At 36.9% G+C, this 24,592-nt stretch overlaps 1 protein-coding gene across 8 annotated transcripts in view; it reads left to right on the top strand.

The window, feature by feature from the left end:
* The window catches only part of TFDP2 (transcription factor Dp-2), a 149,970-nt gene that overhangs the window by 86,020 nt on the left and 39,358 nt on the right, over positions 1-24,592 (top strand). For 7 of the 8 annotated variants that reach the window (XM_081827396.1, XM_081827391.1, XM_081827424.1 and 4 more), the window contains 3 exons: positions 11,600-11,703; positions 17,462-17,583; positions 19,013-19,060. In XM_081827396.1, the coding sequence (XP_081683522.1) occupies positions 11,600-11,703; positions 17,462-17,583; positions 19,013-19,060 (274 nt within the window). The remainder of the gene's footprint in view (positions 1-11,599; positions 11,704-17,461; positions 17,584-19,012; positions 19,061-24,592) is intronic. The other variant, XM_081827397.1, reaches the window with a different exon arrangement.

Here is a 24,592-nt window from a genome sequence, read left to right as displayed (position 1 = left end):
TTGGAAAGAGATAAGTGTAATGGCATCTACTTATACTCCATTACTTCCTTAACTGGAACAAAGAGAAAAAGGGACCTTGAAGCAGTCTTTCCCAGTCTTGACTGATCATAAGAATCATCTGAGGCACTTGTTAAAAATAGGCATTCCCACCTAGTTTTTGAGTCTGTGGATGTTGAGTGGAGCCCAGGAATGTGCATTTTGAATAAGAGGGACACTCCTTCCCCACCCCACCCCCCCGCCCCCTTTACATCTTAGGACCAGGCACATTTGGGAAGAATTGCTATGAAGGATTGGAAGAGCCACGTTGTCTGAGGCCATATGGTAAAATAATCCAAGTATTAATCAGAAGATACATTGTCCAAAAAATGGGAAATTCTAATTAAGCAGGTAGAAGAGAAATGAGAAAGTTAAGATTTAAAGGTTTCCTTTACTAAGCAAGATAATAGCAAAAGGACAAAATGACATGTTTTAACTAAAGATAAAGAAGCCAATAGAGCAATAGAATCAAACCTGTAGGTGAGACATATTTTTGGACAGACATTTTAAAAATATTGAAAGGAAAAGGTCCTATAAAGAAAACCTAGTGAGAATGGACTAAATGATTTCTAAGATCTTTTAGTTTTGAGGTTTGATGAACTAAGTGAAAACAACTATAATATTCCAGACGCCAGAGCTTGAATTAAGGAGTTCATTTAAAAAATGAAGAGGCACTGTTTAAATTCTGGCATACAGGAAGATGAAGAAAGAAGTTTTTTTCCTCCTTTCAAAGTGAAGAATCCAGGGCATTTATGGTTTTAAATACCAGGGAAACAGGGAGCTAGCTAATTGTTTTAAAAGGTGTCCTCCATGTAAAAATGCTTATCAAAGCCAAGAGAACAGATTTAATCCTCTAGGGAAAGTATGTAGGAAAGACTGACAGAAAGATTTATTGACCCATTTAAGAGTATGCCCTTAGGGGAAAAAAAAAGAGTATGCCTTTAGGGCTAAGAGCCTGTTTCTTGTTATGGCCATTTCAAGGTTCTTGGTTTGGTTCATGGAAAGCCTTTCTTTGGTTCATGGAAAGATGCTGGTTAGGTGGTCCATTTGGGGAAATCCTAGAAGTCCTGTGTTCTGACAGCTGCAAAAACAGCTAGGCTTTTCTTCCATGCCTATGATATGTGGGTACGTGCATTTCAGATCTTCTGTCCTTATCTGTGTACTATAGACTGCTTGAATTCCATTGTAGAACCAAATATGGAGGGGGTAGTTCTAGAGGCCGCTTTAACCATTAAACTATGGAAATATTAGGAAGTTTTTTTTTAAGATTTTATTTATTTATTTGAGAGAGTGAGCGGGACAGAGAGCACACACGGGGGGTGGATGCAGAGGGGCAGTGGGAGAGGGAGAAGCAGACTCCCCTCTGAGCAGGAGCCAAACTCAGGGCTCAATCCCAGGACCCTGGGGTCATGACCTGAGCCGAAGGCAGACCCTTAACCAACTGAGCCACTCAGGTGCTCGATAGTAGGAACTTTTATCTTCTGTTTCTCATACCTCCCATTTGTAGCGATGTAGTTATGGTTATGTAGATATGTTCTGTTTTATTTATCTTGCAGGTTTGGCATTTCCAGTTGGATATGCTGCCTTTTCAAATTAATTATGCATTATTAATGTGTTTTACTTATGAAAATAGTGCATTGAACTATTGGGCCTGAGTTATTTGTCAAATAAAGGTGATAAATAATCCTCTAAGCCATCCATACTGTTTCTCTCTAGTCCACTCTTCAGTGACCTACATTGCTTTCTAGATGGCTGGCTGAAATTAGAAATAGTCTTAAGGTGTGGAATCTTTTTTCTTTGCAAAATGAATTGGCCTTTTCTAGAATTGACCCGTGACTTGACCTCATTAGTACTTTATTTGAAACCAATTGATAGTCCTTTACAACGCTTATTAACAAATAGTTAAAAGGGCAATAATCCTTTTAATAGTTAAAAGGAAAGAAACGCTTGACACTCCTGTTCTGACTCAGCTTATTCTCTGGTGGAAACATTAATCACCAATGAAATAAAAGCATGTGATACTGTCACATAAATAGGCAGATCTGTGGAGCAGGATAGAAAGTCAGTAAATTGACCCAAATAAGTAAATGATCAAGGTAGCATTTCATAGCAGCATGGGGAAGGGGAAGTAGATTATTCATTAAAAATAGCCATCTGAGGCGGAGTTGCCTGGGTGGCTCAGTCAGTTAAGCGTCTGCCTTCAGCTCACGTCATGATCTCAGGGTCCTGGGATGGAGCCCCACGTCAGGAGTCTGCTTGTCCCTCTTCCCTCTGCCCCTCCCCCGTGTGCTCTCTCTTTTTCAAATAAATAAACAAAATATTTTTTTTTAGGTAGCCATCTGAGGGGAAAAAATGGATCTTTTATTTCTCACATCAAATAAATTCCATATGGGTCAAGGATGTAAAATTTAAAACAAAGGCATTAAGGTATTATAAGAAAACATGGGGGATGTTTAATATAATCTTAGTATATAACTAATGATAGCTAATTTTGAAGAACATCATAGCCAACTGGAATTACCAAACCTGTAAGATAAGTAAAATGTAGCATGTCTGTATATAATGTGCACCTCCAAGGAGGTACGGTATGAATAAACTTAGCAGTTACTCTGACCTTCATTTTTATTTTTAAACATATTTACAGACCTTGTGTATGACACAAAAGTCACAAAAGAAAAGAATCACTATAAAATTGACTACATTCTTGGGGTGCCTGAGTGGCTAAGTTGGTTAAGCATCTAACTCTTGATTTCGGTTCCAGTTAGGATCTCAGAGTTGTGGGATTGAACCCCAAGTTGGGCTCTGTGCTGGGTGTGGAGCCTGCTTAGGATTTTCTCTCTCCCTCTGCCTTACCCCCCCCCACTCTCCCTCTCTAAAAAAAACCCAAAAAACTACATTCTTTAAAAATGTGCAAAGAAAATCATATATAAAAGCAAAAGGCTAATGTCAAATTGGGAAAAATATTTGCATCGGCATAACAAAGAATATACTTATTTTTTCAATATTTAAAGAGGGTCTACCAATAAAAAAAATCAACAGCAAATGAAAGGTGGGCATAATTTTCAGGAAGGAAAATTTAGATGACTTTTAAACAAAACATCTCAGCCTTATTCATTATAATAAATTAAAACCAAAATAAAATGAGAAACTGTTTTTAACCTAAAAGTTGACAAAGTTCGATTAACACACTGAGATGGTAAGGATATGTGAAAATGGACATTTTTATACATTTCTGTATGGAGGGTGAATTGGTGCAGTCATTTGGTACAACCAGTATGTGTAAAGACATGAATAGTCATTGCAGTATTATTTGTAGTAATAGGTTTTATTATTAATAATGCTTGTAATATTAAAAGCTGTTAATAATGTTTGTAATATTAAAAGCTTTTCCATTACTAAGGGATTGATAAACATGTAGATCCATAAAAAGTTATACTGTGTGGTTTACAAAGTAAATATTGAGGCAAAACTACGTATACAAGTATGGAAAGACATCTAAGATAGATACAGTATTATTAAGTGGGAAAAAGCAACATGGAAACTGATATAGTATTCAACTATATGTGAAGGAAAAAGGAATGTTTATGCATATGTGTTTGTATATGTTAGAATCTTTCCGGAAGGTTATAGACAACCTGGCACTAGTAGCCATCACTAGGGAAGGGAATGGTTAGGTGGTGGTTGGAGATAGAAGGAGACTTAGTTTTCACAATATACTCGTGTCTCATGTGTCTGACAAATTTGTATCGTATGCTTCCATCCAGACACTCATGTATTCATTCATGTATTCATTTTCATGCAACAGTATTTGTTGAACTTTGCTATGTCTCAGGCGGGGTGTGCTAGGTGCTGGAGATACAGCAATGGATGAGACAATGAAGCCCCTGTCCTGATGGAACTTAAATTCTGGGAGTGGATGGGCTATGGACAGATAATAATCACCTAAGCAGATAAATATTAATAGGCAATATATCACATAGAGATTGAGTATTCTGGTGAAAACTCATAGTAAATTAGGAAGTGCTTATATAGAATAATCAGTCATCTCTGATGTGATGACCAAGCCACAGACTAGAAGGAAGCTGGGGAATAAGGCAAGTAAATATCTGAGGGAAGAAAGCAAAATGATTATATAATCTATAATTAGTCTCTTGTAAGTATGAAATTGCCTAGGTCACTTTTTCCCATTTTTTTATTAAGGTATAATTTCCATATAATAAAGCCTAACCCCATTAGCCTAGAGTTGTATGACTTTGACAGACACCTCCACCACCACAAACTAGGTCATTTTCTAACTATTTAGGGCTGAAGGGTAGCTTTTCCTTTGAACTTGGACCCTGTGTGTATATGGGATATACCACTATTTCTGATTTGAGGTATTTATAAACCAGTAAAATAGGCATACTCTTTCCTAGAGTAAGTTATTAATTTGGTTCTTCTAGGAGGATGTGATACAGGCTTGGGTGAAGGTTTTTCCAAAAACTAAATCAGGCCAAAAACATTTTTTTTTCCCCAGAAAGTCAGTACTGTGAAAAAATAACTTACACTGGCATTATGTAGACAAACCACAGTTATTTCACTGAATTTTTCATTTTAATTGGACATACTGAAGGTGACTAACTGAACTAGAACCCCTTATAAGAATTATGAGTGAAAGAAATCTTTGGTGTCTAGGCAATTCTAATAGAAAACAGAAAGATTCTAATTACTCAGAAAACTGAAATAAAATTTTGAGCCAAAATTGTGTGCCTTTGCCAAGATTTGGCTAAGTTTTTAGCTCTTTTTCCGAGCCACTTCCCCAGGTGATTGATCTCATTTAGTTAATGCGGGGAATTGCCAAAACCCAAATCCAGGCAGGTCTTTAAATTTTTGTTTTTAATAAATACACCAACTGCCAGGAATTGGCTTCTGGACAGTGTCAAGCCCCTGTTGCCAAGGAGCTATGAATTAAGGCCAGGTACTTAGGAAAAAGTCTTTAGACTTGGGTTGGTTTACTTCTCTTAACCTGACAGAAATGTTGGGATACTGGATGTTTATAACCAATTTAAATATGTCCTTTTGAGTCAAAAAAGTTCTGTTTCTGCTGTTGAACCTAGTTGATTTGATGAAAGTAAACAATGTCTAAAATGCATGGCTTTTATTTCTGGATGTTATAATTATTGAAATCCCAATGGAGCCCCTTTAACTACTTTCAAAGCAGATTTCATTTTTACTAATTATAAAACACAGATACCTAATTTATAGATTTTTTAAAATTTTATTATGTTAATCACCATACATTATTACATCATTAGTTTTTGTTGTAGTGTCATTTATAGATTTTTATCTTGTTTCAACAGCTGTGACTGATTCTTTCCCTTCCTCCCTTCCTCTCTTTTCCCTCCAGAATGGCAATAGCTTTCTAAATTATAAAACAAGCACTTGCATGTTCATAAGATGTTTTTTCAAGTAATGAAAAAGTATAAAACAAGTAAAACATTTCACCATACTACTCACCAGAGATAACCTCTCATACATTTGTTTATCTTGCCATACTTTTTATGCTTATAGAACTTATGAGTATGTAGTTTTTAGGTAAATGGAGTCATACTAATCATAGCCTCTTATAATGGGAACATTTTTCCATGGCAAATACATACTTGTAATTCTGCTTCAGGGACTGTATAATATTCCATCATGTACATGTACCAAAAGATGTTTATGCATTTAAATTGTTTTTAGGTTTTTGCCTTTATAATGTTGCAATTCTAGGACATGTATAATTGTTCTTATCTGCTTGGCTTATTAGGATATATATCCAGCAGAGGAATTGCTGCTCAGAGGGTATTCCCATTATTGGGAATTAATTGTGATGTTGATGCAGAGGCCAGGGATCAGCTTGCCACTTAGGCAATGGAGAGCAGCTGAAAGGACATTTGTTGAAGTGGAAAGAGCCTTTAAAATGTGTATAATTGTTTTTAAAGCACTTATTTAAAATGATGTCCTCTAACAGACAGACCCATTACCTCCTCTCTAGTTACATTGTCCGACTGCCCTCCAGAAAGACTGTCCAATATCTCTCCCACCAACAATGTGTTAGCTGCTGAGTGCAGGGGACAGTGTCCCTTGCAATGAATATGCATAAGTGCTTAACATTAGTACTTAACATATAGTAGCTGCCAAGTAAATATTTTGTAAATGTACCCATTATGCCACATTTTTACCAACTCAGCATTATCAAACTTATTTTTTTATTATTTATTTTTTTTATTCTTATGTTAATCCCCATACATCATTAGTTTTAGATGAAGTGAGCATTATCAAACTTATTAATCTTTATCAATCTAGTACATAAAATGGTTTCTTTTTCTAAAAAGTGTAAATTTTTTTTTTATTAAAATCAAGCATCTTTTCATATGATCATTGACATTTAGGTATGCCCTCAGCTTATTTTTGTATTGAGGTATTGTTTTACTGTTATTGACTTAAAAGTGGGAAGTTAAGTAAATACAAGTTTTTAAGGATAGTAATCTAATGACCTATATGTTGCAAATTTGTTTACCAAGTCTGAGATTTGTCTCTTAAGTGTATTAGGTCTTTTGCTATTTAGGAAACATTTATTTTTACTTAGTCCCATCTATCAGTCTGTTTTCACTTAAGATTTCTAAATTCTCGGCGCCTGGGTGGCTCAGTCGTTAAGCGTCTGCCTTCGGCTCAGGTCATGATCCCAGGGTCCTGGGATCGAGTCCCACATCGGGCTCCCTGTTCAGCGGGAGGCCTGCTTCTCCCTCTCCCACTCGCCCTGCTTGTGTTCCTGCTCTCGCTGTCTCTCTCTTTGTCAAATAAATAAATAAAATCTTAAAAAAAAAAAAAAGATTTCTAAATTCTGTAACATGCTTGGAAGGGCCTTCTTCATCCCCAGATTATAAAAAACCAACTGAACCATCCAGGCATTATGGCTTTAATTTTTATTTTTAAATATTTGATCTTTTGGGAATTGATTTTTGTACAAGATGAGAAATTGAAATCCAAGGTTTCTTTTACCCAAGTGGACAATTTCTTATCTCAGAAACATTTCTTTCTTGTGTGTCTCTTTTTTTTTTTATTGAAGTGTAGCTGACATAGTGTTGTATTAGTTTTCAGATGTACAATCAAGAACATTTTTTAAGGGCACCTGGGTGGCTCAGTTAAACGTCTGCCTTGGGCTCAGGTCATGATCCCAGGGTCCTGGGATGAGCCCCACATCGGGCTCCCTGCTCGGTGGGAAGCCTGCTTCTCCCTCTCCCACTCCCCCTGCTTGTGTTCCTGTTCTCACTATCTCTGTCTCTGTCAAATAAATAAGATGTTTAAAAAAAACAAACAAACATTTTTTTTAAGTAATCTGCCCTTTCCCACATTGATTTGAAATGCTGCCTTTACCATATATAACATTTTCATATATACATGAAGTAATTTCTGGACTTTAATTTCTGTTTTGTCACTTTTTTTATCTGCTTCTTAGCAATATCACATTATTTCAGTCACTTCAGCTGTGTAATAATTTTGAAATCTGGTAGGCTAAAGTTCCCCTCTTTCCTGTTATTCTTTTTTTTCTTTTTTTTTTAAATTTTCTTGGCTGTTCTCTGCCTTCACTCTTCCAGATGCACTTTAGAATCAATTGGTCAAATTTATTAAGTTCCCTCTAAATTCTTATGGTATTAACTGACATGACAGATCTGGCTTTAATGATATTTTTCATTTTGTTTTGACCTAAGTTTTATATTCTTAATTTTCCTTTAGTGTTAGGTTTAAAATCGGAGTCAGTCTGTTCCCTAACCTTAATTTTCTTTTTTTTGTATTTCTTGTTCCACTGCTTTTTGCAAGTTTTTTACTTTTGCTTCTAACAGTGTATCAGAAATGATCTCATCTTAAACATTCAGCAGCGCTAAGGTCATTTTTAAAAACCATCTGAGGAGACAAATACCAAATGTTTTAACTTAACATGTGGACTCTTAAAAAAATAAATGAACAAACAAAAGCAGAAACAGACTCATAAATACAGAGAACAAACTGGTGGTTGCCAGAGGGGAGGAGGTCAGGGGATAGATAGGTGAAGGGGATTAAGAAGTATAAAATTCCAGTTATAAAATAAATCAGTCACGGGGTTGTAACATACAGCATGGAGAATATTAAGTCAATAATACTGTAATAATGTATGGTGACAGATGGTAACTGCACTTACCATGGTAAGCATTTTGTAATATATGTAATTGTCAGATCCCTATGTTGTGCACCTGAAACTAATATAATATTGTATGTCAGCTGTACTTCAATTAAAAAAAAAAAAAATCTGAGAATCAGACTTTTGCAGGGCTGTGCTCTTCTCACATGCCTGTCCTGCCTGGGACTGAGTTTATGGCACCTGTCTATCAATTACATAGCTGTTCTTCCCCCTAGAATCATAGATAATTATTCTCCAGTTAGAGTGGATTCTTAAATAGGTGAATAACCATATTTGGGAAGCTTGATAATAACCTTAATATTTAGCAATTGGTAAAATATGCATGTTATATAAAAGCAAAAATCAGTTTCATGGTTATAGAGGAAGGAAACTTTATTTGACATATTGGTTGTTCAAAATAATAAAGGACCTAGCATTTAAATTTATTTCAGACTTTATAAGTTATGGCACCAGTTAGAAGGTAACAACAGCAAAAAATACAGTGTAGGCTACATTGCAGGAAATATGGCATCCAGATTAGAAAAGGTAATAGCTCCGGGCGCCTGGGTGGCTCAGTTGGTTAAGCGACTGCCTTCAGCTCGGGTCATGATCCTGGAGTCCCGGGATCAAGTCCCGCGTCGGGCTCCCTGCTCAGCGGGGAGTCTGCTTCTCCCTCTGACCCTCCTCCCTCTCATGCTCTCTCTCATTCTCTCTCTCGCAAATAAAAATTAAAAAAAAAAAAAAAAAGGTAATAGCTCCAATCTGTACTAATTAGTTTTTATAGTTTTGTGCACCTCTTTTGTGCCAGGGACTAAACCAGGTGCTAGGATACAAAGCTGAGAGACATAGCCCACTTAGAACTAAGTAAATGATAGCTAGAACAAGCAAATGATCATAGGTTTTATGAAAAGTCAAAAGAAGGGCATCCAGGAACTCGACCACAGAGGCTGAGAACAGCTTATAAGGAGAGGTGACACACACAGCAGAAACTTGGGAGGTGGAGCTATTGCCCTCACTAGCTCTGGGACCTTGTACAAATTCTTTAACCTCATTCTGTCTCAGTTTCTAAATGTGTAAAATGGAGACAGTAATAATACATTTCACACTGTTGTCCTAAGCTCAATGAGATGGTGTATATATGGGAACCTCTGGAACAGACTCTGGCACACAGTAATGACTTAGAAAATGGTATGGAATGCCATTTTGAAGTGCTAGGGTGTAGAAGTAGCCCCAGCAGAGAGAGACTTCCAACAGAAGGAAAGGTGTGTGTCAAAACTGGAGTGGTTGAGCTGGGGCCTTTCTGGAATTGCAAAGTATTTAACCTGACTGGAGTGGAGGGAGTAGCTGAAGATGAAGCTGGGAAGGGAGACAGGGGTGAGATCTCCAGATAGAAGCTGTTGTGCCATGTTGAGGAATCTGAGAGGCATTGAAAGTGTTGGGGAATCTTTGAAGGCCTAAAGTAGGGGAGTGTCCAGAACAGTTTCCCCAGTTGAAAAACTGGTTTGTTACAGATGTGTGGAGGGCTAGCAAAGCTATTTGAAGTAGCATTTCCAGTTAGAGTGGTTGCACACCGGAACCACCTGGAGAACTTTCAACGGTCTGATGCCCAGGTTCACTCCCGACCAGTTTTATCAGCAGCTCGGGGGGTGGGACTGAGGCATTGGTATTTTTTATGGAGTCCCAGATAATTCTGTTGCACAGCTACGGTGTTGAATCACTGCGTTCGAGGGTAACTGTGTTCAAATCAGATTTGATAAAGTTTCAAAATAAACAAGTGGCAGCAGCATAAAGGAGCCAGAGTAAGGAGATAGCAGGTAGGATACAGTGGTCAGTTGAGTAAGGAGGGGGTTGATTGTTTCTGGACTGGGTCACTGGGATGGTAATGATCATCTACCAAGACTCGGTCATATGCCAAGAGCATGAAGGAGAAACAGATTTGGCTATTAGACCTTGTTGAGTGGGCATGAGAAAGATGAAGGATTTGATTTTAAAATGTGGGTATTGAGGGAAAATGATACAGGGCAAATGGGCAGAGAGAGAAACTGAAGGGGAGGAGCTGACGGTGCAGTCGAAAACTCAGGAGACAGTAGATAATTGATAAGTGAGACCCCTGAGTAGACACCATGTGCAGAGACAAAAAAGAAATCATTTATATGAGAATTTACATTCAGAGAGAAAGCAGTAAAAATAGGTGAGGGTGCAGATAGGTTCACAGGTCAAGGAAGAGAAGCTCTAATAGCTCTAATACAGCCTGATGGCCTGATTTCCTTACTGAAGGAAATAGGAGTATCTGCTGAGAATCAGGAGGTGAGAGGATGGGGTTAAGGAGTCTGGGCAAGTGCTGGGAGAGCCAAGGGGGCCATCTGAGAAGGAGGTGTCTCGTCCTGCTCTTAAATGCCATTTTTTTTCCCCCAAAGTTTCAGTATTGAACCTCTTTCACGTACTTTCTGGGTGATCTCCTCTGTTACATTAGATTATTAAGAAAAACATTGATAAACTGAAGTTTGTCCAGAGGAGTTAAGTAGTTGACACAGTTCAGAAAGTTATTGGTTAGCTTTTCATTTCTGGGGTCCACTTGGCTACCTTAATTTCACATTTTAAGTGTTGATACTGGGGCACCTGGGTGGCTCAGTCATTAAGCGTCTGCCTTCGGCTCAGGTAATGATCTCAGGGTCCTGGGATCAAGCCCTGTATCGGGCTCCCTGCTCCGCGGGAAGCCTGCTTCTCTCTCTCCCACTCCCCCTGCTTGTGTTCCCTCTCTCGCTGTGTCTCTCTCTGTCAAATAAATAAATAAAATCTTAAAAAAAAATAAAAATAAAGTGTTGATATCACTTGAAAACACTGTATACATCCCACAGTTCTCAGTATCACTAGGTGGCATCATATTTTTTTCTCCGGTGTGATAAAACCTCAAAAAACTACCAACTCATATGAAAACATGTTAACTTTTAGTATAAATATTTTCTTTTATACTATAAATAAATTCTAATAGATACTTTACTTCATGTCTACTTCATACTTTTTTTTGTTCTGTGGTGTCTAATAAAGACCTAACTAGATTTCTCTACTCTGATATAAACTCTGATTTGCAGTATGTATTCTCTAAATATTTTTTCCCCTGAAAACCCACTAAAAGTCCAGTAGTTAGTTGTCAGATAGACTGAACTATTTATTTTACAGTTTTCCTATTTAGCAGAACTAATTGTATTCACTACAAGAAAGCAATCATTAGAATGGCTTTTCAGTAAGCCTTCTTGTGTTAACTTAATTATTAAGATCATTTTAAGTTACTTAAGCAAAACTGGGGTTAGGACCATGAATGTATAGATAGAAGGTGACCTCGATATTACAGAACATTAACCTAATATTTTGATATCATTTCAGGTAACATTTCATTTGTTGCATTTCCAGTTTCCAGCACCAACTCACCAACAAAGATTTTACCAAAAACCTTAGGACCAATAAATGTGAATGTTGGACCCCAAATGGTAAGAAAACCATCAAATCTTAGAATTTGACATTTTGCTTAGTTAGAGGATAATTGTACTAAAGATGCTGGACAAAAATTGCAGTTCACTTCTTAACTCATTCACTTTTTTAAGAAGTTTTGTTTTCATCAGAATGTAACTGGTTAAGTCTTGAGGAAAAGAAAGACGTTGTGCTCTTCGGTGTTTAATTTTCATGTATTTGAATCTGGATTCTGGATATGTAATATCAAGGTTTTTGCTTGCTCCCTGTGGTAGGCTTCTCTTGTTTTTAATTTGATTAAATTGATTTGAAATCTGTTGTTTTATGTTCTCCTCTTTTTTTCTTATAAAATAACCTTTACTGCCCTAGGCTATGTACGCTCATATAAATTGAATATGATCCAACAGTTAATCTATATCCAGAGCTATCAGTCTTTAGCAATAGAAATAATGAATGAAAAATGGAAAATATTTAACTGTTTCTCTGAAGATATTCCATTAATTATGCGAGAGCTTGAAGTATATAGCACTTTTAGAAAAGCCTTATTTATAAACAAAGTCGCATGCAATTACCCTAAAAACTATACTTAATTTAATGGTCTCAGCCACCATTAGCAAAAGTATGTAAACACTTGAACAGTAACTCTTCATTGTCAGTGCTTGCACGTTCTCATCTATAGAGCAGGAAGGATAAATTTTGCCCATAATACTCAGTACTGTGAACTCTGTTAAATGCAAAATTATTTAGGCGAAAAATATATCTTAGCGTTTTTAGTGGCTTCAGCAAATCTTAAAGATTTTAAGACATTCAAGACATGACATTTTTCTTGATCACTTGAGGACTGTTAATTATCTACAGAATTCAAGCTAAAAATGTTGCACAATTTTCTGTAACTATGTAAAGAATGTGTAGTCTAGCTCCAAGCCTCATGGAGTCTTAAGCTCAGCTAAGTGTTCCCATTTCAAGGTAGTTCAGGTTATATTTCAAACATTTACTAAGCTTTTGCTTCTCACCAGCCACTGCAGTAGGTGTAAATGAGATAAGGCACCTGACTTTAAAGTCTGTATTTTGGAATGTGATTATATAAACACCAAAATTAAATAAACATCCCCGAACTCTTAGAATTTCTCCTGCACAGTACTCTGTTTCGAGAGACTGTTTCCTGTCAATATCTTAGTGATACTGCTATGGCTCAAATTTGAATTCTTCTTTTGGGAACAGTTTTTCTTTCTATTGTCCATTTGAGCTACTGTACATGTAATTACTATTATACCTCAGTTCTGACAATGATAGGTAGTCTTGTATACTACTTACCTCATTACTACAAACCTCAGAATCAGCAAAACAAAGGTCAGAAGAAGGAAAGGAGATTTGGGACTCTTCTTTAAACCAGGCCTTAATTTGTGTCCTTAATACTGAGGTGTTTTTTATAGTTCTCAGTTCTTGGACAGAAATGAGAGCTTTCTTTTTGACTTTCTAATTGTTGTAGAATCCCAGTTAGAGCCATTTCTCTCTTCTCTTGTTTATCTCTTTCGAATATTGTCCCCTCACTTTCAGTCTCTCATCTGTGATTTAAAAACATTTTTTTTAAGTTGGAAAACTCTTGAATATAACCTCTTTTTCTTTTTTAAAACCTGCTTCTTTCTGTTGTCTTTCTCTACTTGCCCTTTAAATTTCACATGTCTCTAGCCAAGTCTTAATGGTAGATAGAAATTTCAAAAAGTCCCAAGAAGAAGGTTGTTTTCTGTGTTTATAGAAACTAATTTAACAATAACTGTTTTAGTTTGAATACTTGCCCTTTACTTAAAGGTATCTTGTCATACAATCTCATAACCGTCTTTATTTTAACATGGTTAAGAAGTACATGTTTCTTATAGTGAAAACTAAAATTTTGTGAAATAATAAAATCCTTTAAGGTAATACTTTTTATAGATTTCTTTTTTAAGATTTTATTTATCTATTTGACAGAGTAGACACAGTGAGAGAGGGAACACAAGCAGGGAGAGCTGGACAGGGAGAAGCAGGCTTCCCACCGAGCAGGGAGCCTGATGCGGGGCTCAATCCCAGGACCCTGGGATCATGACCTGAGCCAAACGCAGACACTTAATGACTGAGCCACCCAGGCACCCCCAATTGTATAGATTCTTTTTCCCTTCAGAATACAGATGCTATCTTGGCTTTTCTTTTCTATTTTCTTTTCTTTTCCTTTCTAATTGAAGTATCATTGACACAAAATGTTACATTAGTTTCAGGCATACAACGTAGTGATTGGACAGCTCATTGCTATTCACCCCCAGTGTAGCTACCATACAAGGCTATAACAATCTCCTGGGCTATTCGTACTGTAGATGGCAGTAGTATGTAAGATATATTGATTGAAGGCAGAAAATCTTCAGAATGAAGTTCAATTGCTATATGATTTTCATAGCCCAACTGTAATCCGTTGTCAAAAAACTGCATGATTACATTTAAATTAAGGATTTCTTTGGGGTGGGGCGAGGTAGATGCTGGAATTTAAAATAAATGTTCATTTTCCTTATCAGATCAACTGAATATAGGAAGTAATTACCTCTGATTTCAATTTGGGATTTCAAAATTAAGGTTCAGTTTTATAAAACATATCTGACTCATCACCTATATAATTTTCCTGTGTTCAGTGGTTGATCAAGTTCTGTTGGCTTTTCTTTGATCTTTTTTCTTAAGGTTCACTGTCATTGTCCTAATTTAGGAACTCATAGCATCTCACATGAACTTCTAACATTTTTTTTAGTTCAAGTATATCATCCCTCCAATTTGTTCATCAGGAAATGTTTATTGAGGATTTCTGCTATTAAGGGCATACCAGGCACTAGGCTAAGAGAAAAGAACGGAATATTGCTAATCACTGTCGGATCAGCAAAGAATATCAGCTGACGTTCTGACATTGAGGAAGAAAAAAATAAACCAGAACATAGCACTTGATTTCCAAAGCCTTTCTCAGTAATGATAACTGGGTTTTTCCTATGTCCTGTTTCCTTTCCTCTTCTCTTCATCTTTTTTTTTTTTTTTCGACAAAGACCTTTAAATCAGGTAAACTGAGCCTGTAGGCTACTAATAACAGATACAGAAAAAGAACTTAGTAATAATACTGCACAAATAATGCAGGCTATCTCAAGGGTAAGTCTGGATGATTAGAATTGCTTTGTGGAGACTCCTGTTCTAGAAATAGAGTAGACCGAGACTGATCAAATACTCAAATTTTCCTTCTTAAGCTTCACACTCAAGGTCAGCATGATATAGGACATATGAATGTGTGATGTAGTGATTGGGTGAGAATTATGTCCTTTATATTGTATTTTCTTACTGGATTTTATGTAGTCCTTTTTGGCATATTAATAAACAGAAGCTACTTTTTTCATTTTAAGAGCTGGGTCTTCTGTCTCAGTTCATCAAATGTGAATATCTCCTAGCACTGTGCTAGGCTCTGCAAACATTTGATCTACCCTTAAAGATTTTATGCTGAAATGGAGGTGCGGGGCGGGGGGGTGTAGAAGGGTAGGAGATACATACCCCTTGTCCAGTATTCATATTTTCTCATGAGGTAAGCTTCTGAATTCCTCATTTAATAGTCCCTGGAGGGGCTCCTGGGTGGCTCAGTTGGTTAAGTGACTGCCTTCAGCTCAGGTCATGATCCCAGGGTCCTGGGATCGAGCCCTGCATCGGGCTCCCTGCTGGGCGGGAAGCCTGCTTCTCCCTCTCCCACTCCCTGGGCTTGTGTTCCTGCTCTCTCTGTCTCTCTCTCTGTCAAATAAATAAATAAAATCTTAAAAAAAAAAATAGTCCCTGGAATATTGTAGAGAATCAGAATCCTCCAGACATCTATCAGTGTTTATTGCCTTCTGTTTTCATTTTTTTAACTGCAGAATTAAATTATTAAAATTATTTCCTAGGCATTTGTATATAATAACATCTCCCTAGCTCCAAACTGGCAAAATGCCATACACAAACAGAGGTAACTAACATTCTTAAATATTTAGTAAATGAATAAATGTTGACGAGGCTTTAATAACAAAGGCTGAACTAAGCTTGAAATGCAGGTGAATCCTTGTCATTGTTCTTTATGGAACAAATTAGCAGCTAACTTAATGACTGGAATTAGACCCTGCCTGCAGAAACAGGTTTCATTTGATCAGGGATACAAAAATTAATTAGTATTTTGACCTATATCAGGCAGTAGAAATAACTATTTCTTTTAAGATCTGTCATTTAGGGATGCCTGGGTAGCTCAGTCGTTAGGCATCTGCCTTCGGCTCAGGTCATGATCCCAGGGTCCTGGGATTGAGCCCCGCATCAGGCTCCCTGCTCAGCGGGAAGCCTGCTTCTCCCTCTCCCACTCCCCCTGCTTGTGTTCCCTCTCTCGCTGTGTCTCTCTCTGTCAAATAAATAAATAAAATCTTTTTAAAAAAAAAAAGATCTGTCGTTTAAAAATTGTATGTAGCCCACATAGATGCTTTTCTCTCTTAATTGGTATTTAAACAAAACCTTAAGCTGTTACAGAAATTTTCAAAAGTATACGAAAATAATCTCTTCACTTTAGGAGATCCGAAGATCTGGGGTTGCCCAGATGAGGGCGGTCCTGTGCCTCGGAGTTGGAAAGAAAAAAAAAGAGAATCCCTGTGTGCCCAGCAGTTCGGTTTTCAGTAGTTACTAATGTGGGGCCAATGTTGTTGCATTAATACACCCACTCACTGGAACATGCTCTTATTTTTTTGACAAAAATACTTAAAAAGATATTAGTAGAATGCTAAATTGGTTTTTGTACTAATTATTATAAACATTTTTGGAAAAAACATGGTCTATTTACCATTGAAGTCCTGGGCAGCAATTTGGTAGCACCTATCAAGAAACTTTTTTTGGGCGCCTGGGTGGCTCGGTTGGTTAAGCGACTGCCTTCGGCTCAGGTCATGATCCGGGAGTCCCTGGATCGAGTCCCGCATCGGGCTCCCTGCTCGGCAGGGAGTCTGCTTCGTCTTCTGACCCTGTCCCCTCTCGTGTGCTCTCTGTCTCTCTCATTCTCTCTGTCTCAAATAAATAAATAAAATCTTAAAAAAAAAAAGAAACTTTTTTTAAAAGTCTATATCCTTAGTTGCATTAATTACCTTTCTAGAGTCTGTCCTTAGGAAATAGATACTAAGGCCAAGATCATTATACAAAAATGTTCATCACAGCATTGCTTATAATGTTGGATTATTGAATATCCATATATATCTAATAGGGGATAATAAATCCACATGATGAAATGTTTCACTGTCTTTAAAATATCTTTGGAGAATATTTAATGACATGAGGAAATGCTCTTGAAAAAAGAAGATGAAATGGCATCTGTTACAATAATCCAAATTGTATAATGCCTTTGTGTATATTTTGGACATGAAGACCTGATTTACTCTTGCCCTAGTTTGAATACATCAAGTTCAGCTGCAGTTAGGTTCTATATTTCAAAGAAAGCTTTTTGTTTTTCTGATTTTTAAAACACTGTTAGTTGCCACCTTAATCCTTCCAAATTGCTGTTCACTTGCTGAAACCTGTATTGTGACCTCATGTCAGTATTCAATAACTTGTGCTTTAAGATCCTAGAATATAAGTGAATGAAAGCTTATGTTTTAGATGATTGATATTAAGTGCATTTTAGGCAGTAAGATTTCCTCTTTAAATGCAGCTTAGCAGTGAACATTATTTTCTGCCTGTATGCGTTTCTTAATAACTAAGAATGTGATTTTCTGTGTCCTAACTTTATAGATTATAAGCACACCACAGAGACTAACCAGTTCAGGAAGTGTTCTGATTGGGAGTCCATATACCCCTGCACCAGCAATGGTTACTCAGACACACATAGCAGAAGCTACTGGCTGGGTCCCAGGGTAAGAATGTTGTTGCAAGTTACCATTTTTAAAACTTTTTCTTAAGCTGTGATCTTTTCCTCTCACTATTTTGTCTTCCATTCTTGTTTTATGTTAGCCGAGTCCTTCAAAACTAATGTGTTGCCTTTAAAACCACCTATTTTATTTCACCTTATATTTTAGATATAAATCACTTATGGAGCAACCGTTTTTAAATAGAGAAAAACAATACAGTAATTTGTACCTGAATCTTCTGACTTTTCAACTCTGAAAAAGGACTACTTTTTCTGATTATGACATTTAACTGCTTTGGAGATGCAAATTCTGTATTTTATATTGTTTTAACAAACTTAAGAAAAGAGTTACATATTAAATGTTGGCTATACTCAGAATTTCCCCTGTGAATTTTTGTTTCCTTAAACATCAGAAAAGGAACTAGGAAAAAGAGGCCAAGAAATATTAAAAATTTTACTGAGTTTTTCTCTTGATCCTTTTGAAACACTGGACAGTTAGTCAATATCCCTTGTGCTACTCATTTACCACTTTTAGTATCAAACTTTTGCATGTTTCATCTCTGCCTGTAAAATACCCTTACCCAGTCTTTCTCTGCTCCTTTTCATTTTAGCATTTCATCTTCCCATAAGAGAAAAAGAAATTGTAAGATAAAGGATTCAAAACCTCATTTGTTCACTTGAGAAGTCATTTCTGTGGTGGCATACTATACGGGTAGTTCCTTGACTTATAATCGTGAGTTCTAGCAAGCAGACAGTAAACCTTGGTTGTGAAAGAGCTTTCTTGTTTCCAGGATGTTAAATGAATTAATGAAATAATCCTGGCAAAGTCTTTCCAGCCATATACATGTTCATGTATACACACACATACACACATTAGAGACAGAAGAGTTTCATATGTATACATATTTTTTCACTATCAAAGGAGCTGAAATGACACAATCACCTGTAATTCCATGACCTTTATTCAGCCCTTATCCCATGTAGGATCTGAAAGTTACCTTGGATTTCTACGTAACCTTGAGAGATTATAACATGAAAGCTAAACCCATGCCATTGTGTTGGCCCGCTTTGGACATGACCAGGGTTGGGATATTTTTGGCCCCAGCTTGCTTTATATCGGGGGTGGAATGATTGCGCAGTCATTCCGCAGTGACTAATGCTTTCTGAGCCTTCTCCTTTCTGAGTGTGCAATATTTTCCTCCCGTTTTCATTGAGCTCATTTCAAACTGTGTTGTTATATTGTGATCTTTTTGATCCTGTGGTAAAATTTATTATGTTGTGGTTTCTTGATCCTATGATAAAACGTGTCTTTTCTATTTGTTAGATTTTGTGTTTGGATATATTTGCTGGGGAATTAGGTTACAATAAATTATTGGTGAAATTAAATTGTGTTTAAATACCTGTTCTTTTTATGCTATCTTTTTTTTTCTTTTTAGTGATAGAAAACGAGCTAGAGAATTTATAGATTCTGATTTTTCAGAAAGGTGAGTATAAGTGTTAAGTATTTTGTTTGGGAGATCCTACTGTGTAGAGAGGAATTTGGTGTCCAGACTAGTCTAGTTTAATTAGAGCTGTTTTTCTTCACATAACTTTAATAACTTCAGTGAGTTTCTGCCTTTATTTCGTGCCTTACTGAGTGTTCTACTTCACTTATCATTACATATATTCATTATATTTGCATGGTTTCAAAAGAAATTATCCTGTGAGTGGATTGGCTATTGGTAGTGTGTCATTTAGCCCTCTCCCTCCTTTTGGGAGATAAGTGTTCTACCAGAGTGAATATACCACATTACCTCAACATGCCCAAACCTTTTAAAAACAAGTTTTATTGAACACATTTAAAGATTATAATAAGTTCTCACTTCTTTCTTAACTAATATGTCAAATACAGTATAACCTTTCCTTAGACTATTAGGACGGTGCTTCTCAGTGTGCGTCAGAATCATCCGTGGAGTGTTGAATGCAGTATGAATGTCTACCAAGTCAGAAGGTCCAGGGTTAAAAACGATCATTGTAGGGTCATTATTCAAACTTAAAAGTTCAGTGTGCCGTGTAAGCCACTATATGAGGTACCACATTAATGTCGCGCTGTGTTAAAATAAAACTCATCGTCTTCGAGGCAAGATTTTTGTAAAGTTGTTACTATTTTTTTAAAGATTTATTTATTTGAGAGAAAGAGAGAGAGTATGTGTGCACACATTGTGGGGAGGGGCAGAGGGAGAGGGAGAGAAGCAGACTTTCCACTGAGAGTAGAACCTCTTATGGGGCTCGATCTCACGACCCCGAGATCATGACCTGTTTCTGCTGTGGAATTAGACAGGTTACAATAAATTATTCGTGAAATAAAATTGTGTTTAAATACCTGTTCTTTTTATGCTATCTTTTTTAGATACTTCTTCAGACACTTAACTGACTGAGCCACCCAGGCGTCCCAAAGTTGTTATTATTTTAAACAAAACTTTGCCAGCTATGCTTTTTGAATTTTATTTTTGATTCTAAGATTTTGGAACTCCTTTTTCCAATGGTGTTTTAATCTCCTTTCTTTTGTTAGGTCATCTGCTCTCAGTATTAACAAATAGTTTTCTGTCTTTTCTATTTTCTAGTTTGCTACCTCTGATTTGCTGTGCACTGAGAGACTAAATGGCCAAATGTGTTAGAATTCAGCCTAAAATAAAAATGAAAAGACTCTGAGTGAGGACCTTGAGGCTATATATTAAAAAATGTGTTGGGACGCCTGGGTGGCTCAGTCGGTTAAGCGTCTGCCTTCGGCTCAGGTCATGATCCCAGTGGGATCGAGTCCCGCATCGGGCTCCCTACTCCGCGGGGAGCCTGCTTCTCCCTCTGCCTCTGTCTCTCTCTCTGTCTCTCATGAATAAATAAATAAAATCTTAAAAAAAAATAAAATAAATAAAATAAAATAAAAAATGTGGTTTTTTGCATGTGCATCAGCTGTACTTTAGTTCCTTTGTGGCATTTGTTGCTTGCTTCTTGGTTCTTAACTGTTTAGAACAGATAAAATCAGTCTGAGGAACTGCTGTATCATATAGAGATGAAGAGCGATGTGTTCTTTTCTCTAATGGAACTTCCTCTTTCCAGAGCCTACTGGTCTTTTTTTGTATTTATCTTCAGAAAGGGCAGCAGTACAAGTTCATACAGATGTATTTAGCAATGTTTAAGGCCTTAAAATGGCACTATTCATTAGTTATGATTGGTGGCACTTATGTACTACAAACAGTATAAAAAACAAGAGTCTCTTTACACTCTCTTCATAAGAGAGACCTCTAAAGATCACATATAGAAGTGCCAGATTAAATTTGTTTCTATAAACATTGATTCAGCTTTCCCTTTTTGCATATGATCCAGTGACTTTTTCTTCTAGTGATTTTTATTCTTTTTATTTTTTTAATATAACTTTACTGTAATGAATCCCACCCCCCCCACCCCCACAATCAGGTCACAAAGATTACTACGTGTGATTTTCTTGTTGTTGTTGTTGTTGTTTTTACAAATGTTTATTTTCTTCCAAATGCATTGTTTTTCTGTAATGCTGTGAAACGTCTTTGTTTCCCTTCTCCCAGTGTTGAGATTCAGTAAGCTAGCTCTCAACCATAGACTGATCTTTATCTCTTCAATGTCTTGTATGTTGATTTAGTATCATATGTAAGTATTTGTATTTGTTTTCTTCAGGGATGGATACATCAATATATTGATGTGTTTATAACTTATAAATTATAACTATATAAATTTATAACTTCTATAAATTATAACTGATTTATACATCAAAGTATATGAGGCTTTTTATCCTCATCTTACCACTTGACAGTACAGCTTTAATTATGTCTTACACAGCTGTTCCTTTGTCAAGATCATTTGTGAGAGTAAGTCAGTTTCTGAAGAAATTTTGTATGGTGGGTGAAGGATCCATTGAGGGATTCTCATGAGTTTTTTTCCCCTGTATTCTGATCCACTGGACTTCTTTTCAAAGAGCTTATAGAAGAAGCTGTGAAAAACCCCTTTTTGGTCTTGTCTGGAGTTTTAGTCCTGAAAGATGTTTGTTCACTTTCTCTTTGCTCCTTTGGACAGAATCTGATGGTGTCTTCTACATGGCATCTCTTCCAAATAGATCTGATTTTCCTTTTGGGACCTCTCCTGAGGGAAGAAGGTCCTGGGTGCCCCATAGGCAGTGATTGCAGTCTGTGGGTGTTTTTCTCTGTTCCTGTCTTAAATGAATAAAATGTAGCACAGTGGTATTGTATTCCTCCTTTATGCTCATGTAATCTTAATATCTTTTTGTTGGTGGAAAGTTAAAACTCCAGTTATTTATAATAAACTAATAATTTCTAATTAACTAATATAATTTAAACTATAATAAGCTAATAATCAAATTCAGTATAGTTAATATCTGTATTGCTTCAACGATGTTTAGGAAATTGTTCGTTCATTCAGCAAACATTTTGAATATCTATTAACTGTTATGTTCTAAGTATTGGAGAGAATAATAAACAAGATAGATAAGTCTCCCCTTAAGAGAGGTTATATTGTGTGTGGGGGGGTTATAAATAAGATTATTTATAGGTTATGATAGATGTATACAAAAAAAATAAGAAAGGTGATGGCAGCTACCTTGGAGAAGGCCTCTCTAAGAAGGTGATCTTTGAAAGCAAAGAAGTCGATCTTTGAAAGCAAAAAAGTCAGGCATGTAAATAGCTTAGGTGAGGTGGAGGAACCAGGGATCCTGGGCAGAGTGAACAGCAAATGTAAAGCTCCCAAATGAGGAACCAAGTTGATGTATTTGGGGAAGCACAGTGGCCTGGAGATAGTGAGAAAGGCAAAGAGTGAGATGAGGTGTGGAGAGGTAGGCAGGAGTCAGACCATGATGAAAGGCCTTGTAGGTCCTGGTAGGGAGTTTGGTTTCTTTTCTAAGGAGAATTTTTTTTTTTTAAGATTTTATTTATTTACTTATTTGACAGAAAGGGCGGGAGAGGCTGGCAGAGGGAGAGGGAGAAGCAGGCTCCCTGCTGAGCAGGGAGCCCGATGCAGGGCTCAATCCCAGGACCCTGGGATCATGACCTGAGCCGAAGGCAGACGCCCAACCGACTGAGCCACTTGGTGCCCTCTAAGGAGGATTTTAAGCAGGGAAATGGCATGATCTAAGTCACACTGACTCCTGAGGGATAAATGGATTCTAAGGAGACAAGAACAGAAGCAGGAAAATCAAAAGACTTGCAGGGGGCAGTGACCTGGCAGTGGAGATAGGAAAATAATGGATAAATGATGGAGATAGTACCAACAAGATTTATTGATAGATTGAAGGAAGGAAGAGGAAAAATAAAGGATGGATCTTGTTTTTTTGTGTGAACAACTGGGTGAATATTTATGTCCTTTACATTTACTGTAGTTCAGAGTAGGTTTGGAAAGGAATTTTGTTTTGGATATGTGAAGTTCAATAAGTTTATTAGTTATCTAAGTGATGGTATCATTAGTATATAAGTAGTATCATCAGCATGTAAATGGTCGCAAGCCTGAGTGCTATAACCCAGGGAGGGAGGGAGTGAAGATCCATGAGGAATAAATAACTTATTTCCCATTTCAGACCCTTTCTTCCCCTCCACACACAACATGATGGATACATACTTCCAGGAAAGTAAAGGGTTTTTTCCTAAATTATTTTACTGAGTTACCAAATTAAATTCTTTTGCTGATTTAACTATTCTAGTTCGCTCATTTAAGTGAGAAATAAAGTTTATTATATATAATTCCTTGTTTATTTATTTATTAATTTATTTTTAAAGATTTTATTTATTTGACAGAGAAACAACGAGAGAGGGAACACAAGCAGGGGGAGAGGGAGAGGGAGAAGCAGGCTTCCCGCTGAGCAGGGAGCCTGATGTGGGGCTCGATGCCAGGACCCTGGGATCCTGACCTGAGCCAAAGGCAGACGCTTGACAACTGAGCCACCCACGCACCCCTATGATTCCTTATTTAAATAGATCTTTTTATAACTTCTACCTGGGGTATACTGTTACATACTACAAATCATTTTTGTAAATAAAAAGAAATTATTGGGAAAATATAAAAAGACAGTGGTTATAGATTCTAGTTAAGTGCATGGAAATTCTTTGGGTACAATTCTTTTGAATACTTCAAATGAAATTATTAATAAAAGTTAACATGCGGGCACCTTGGTGGCTCAGTCATTAAGCGTCTGCCTTCAGCTCAGGTCATGATCCCAGGGTCCTGGGATCGAGCCCCGCATCGGGCTCCCTGCTCAGCGGGAAGCCTGCTTCTCCCTCTCCCACTCCCCCTGCTTGTGTTCCCTCTCTCTCTGTGTCTCTCTCTGTCAAATAAATAAATAAAATCTTTAAAAAAAAAAAGAATACTTCGTACTGGTTTCTTTATTTATGGACTAATGGAGATCATAGCATTTATACCCGATGGCCATATTTTGGTGTTATTTGGAAAGAGGGTCTTGGTGTTTCAAAGAGCTTGATTCTAAGAAAATATGTAAACTCTATTTAAGATTTAGATAGTAAGCTTCCAATTTAAGGTGATAGACTGAACACCATGTTTAGACCCCCAACTCTAAAATCCTATTGAAATTTTCATGTAAATAATAATAAAAGGAAATAAATTTCTAAAAGTGCTGTAAAAAGTGGTAGAGATATAGATTTTCCAATTAGAAGATGAAAGCCAATGTGATTATAATGAAGGACAAGTGATAGTAGAGAAATCTACATCCCAAAATATGCATAGGAGAAGTTAGAATCGGAAATGGAAGCCATTCTCCCCTATAGTGACTGATAATGGAGAGGCTCTAGGCTTAGAGGTGACAAGTATAAAAAGCAAGAATAAATTAGTGAGGGAAGTAATGAGGGCAATGAAATGAAGACTATCCAAGGAGCACCTAGGCCAGTTGAAGCTGCCCAACCCTCCAAATCCCCTCGTACCTCCCATTTCATCTCCACACAATAGATATTACACCAAAGACATTTATTTCCCAGAGCTGAAACTTAGAC

Source organism: Leptonychotes weddellii, chromosome 1 (genome assembly GCF_054177405.1).
Source record: "Leptonychotes weddellii isolate Sample4059 chromosome 1, ASM5417740v2, whole genome shotgun sequence".
NCBI classification, from domain to species: Eukaryota; Metazoa; Chordata; class Mammalia; order Carnivora; family Phocidae; genus Leptonychotes; species Leptonychotes weddellii.
The sequence above is the reverse complement of the archived record's forward strand: the minus strand, read 5'-3'. Positions and strand labels throughout refer to the sequence as shown.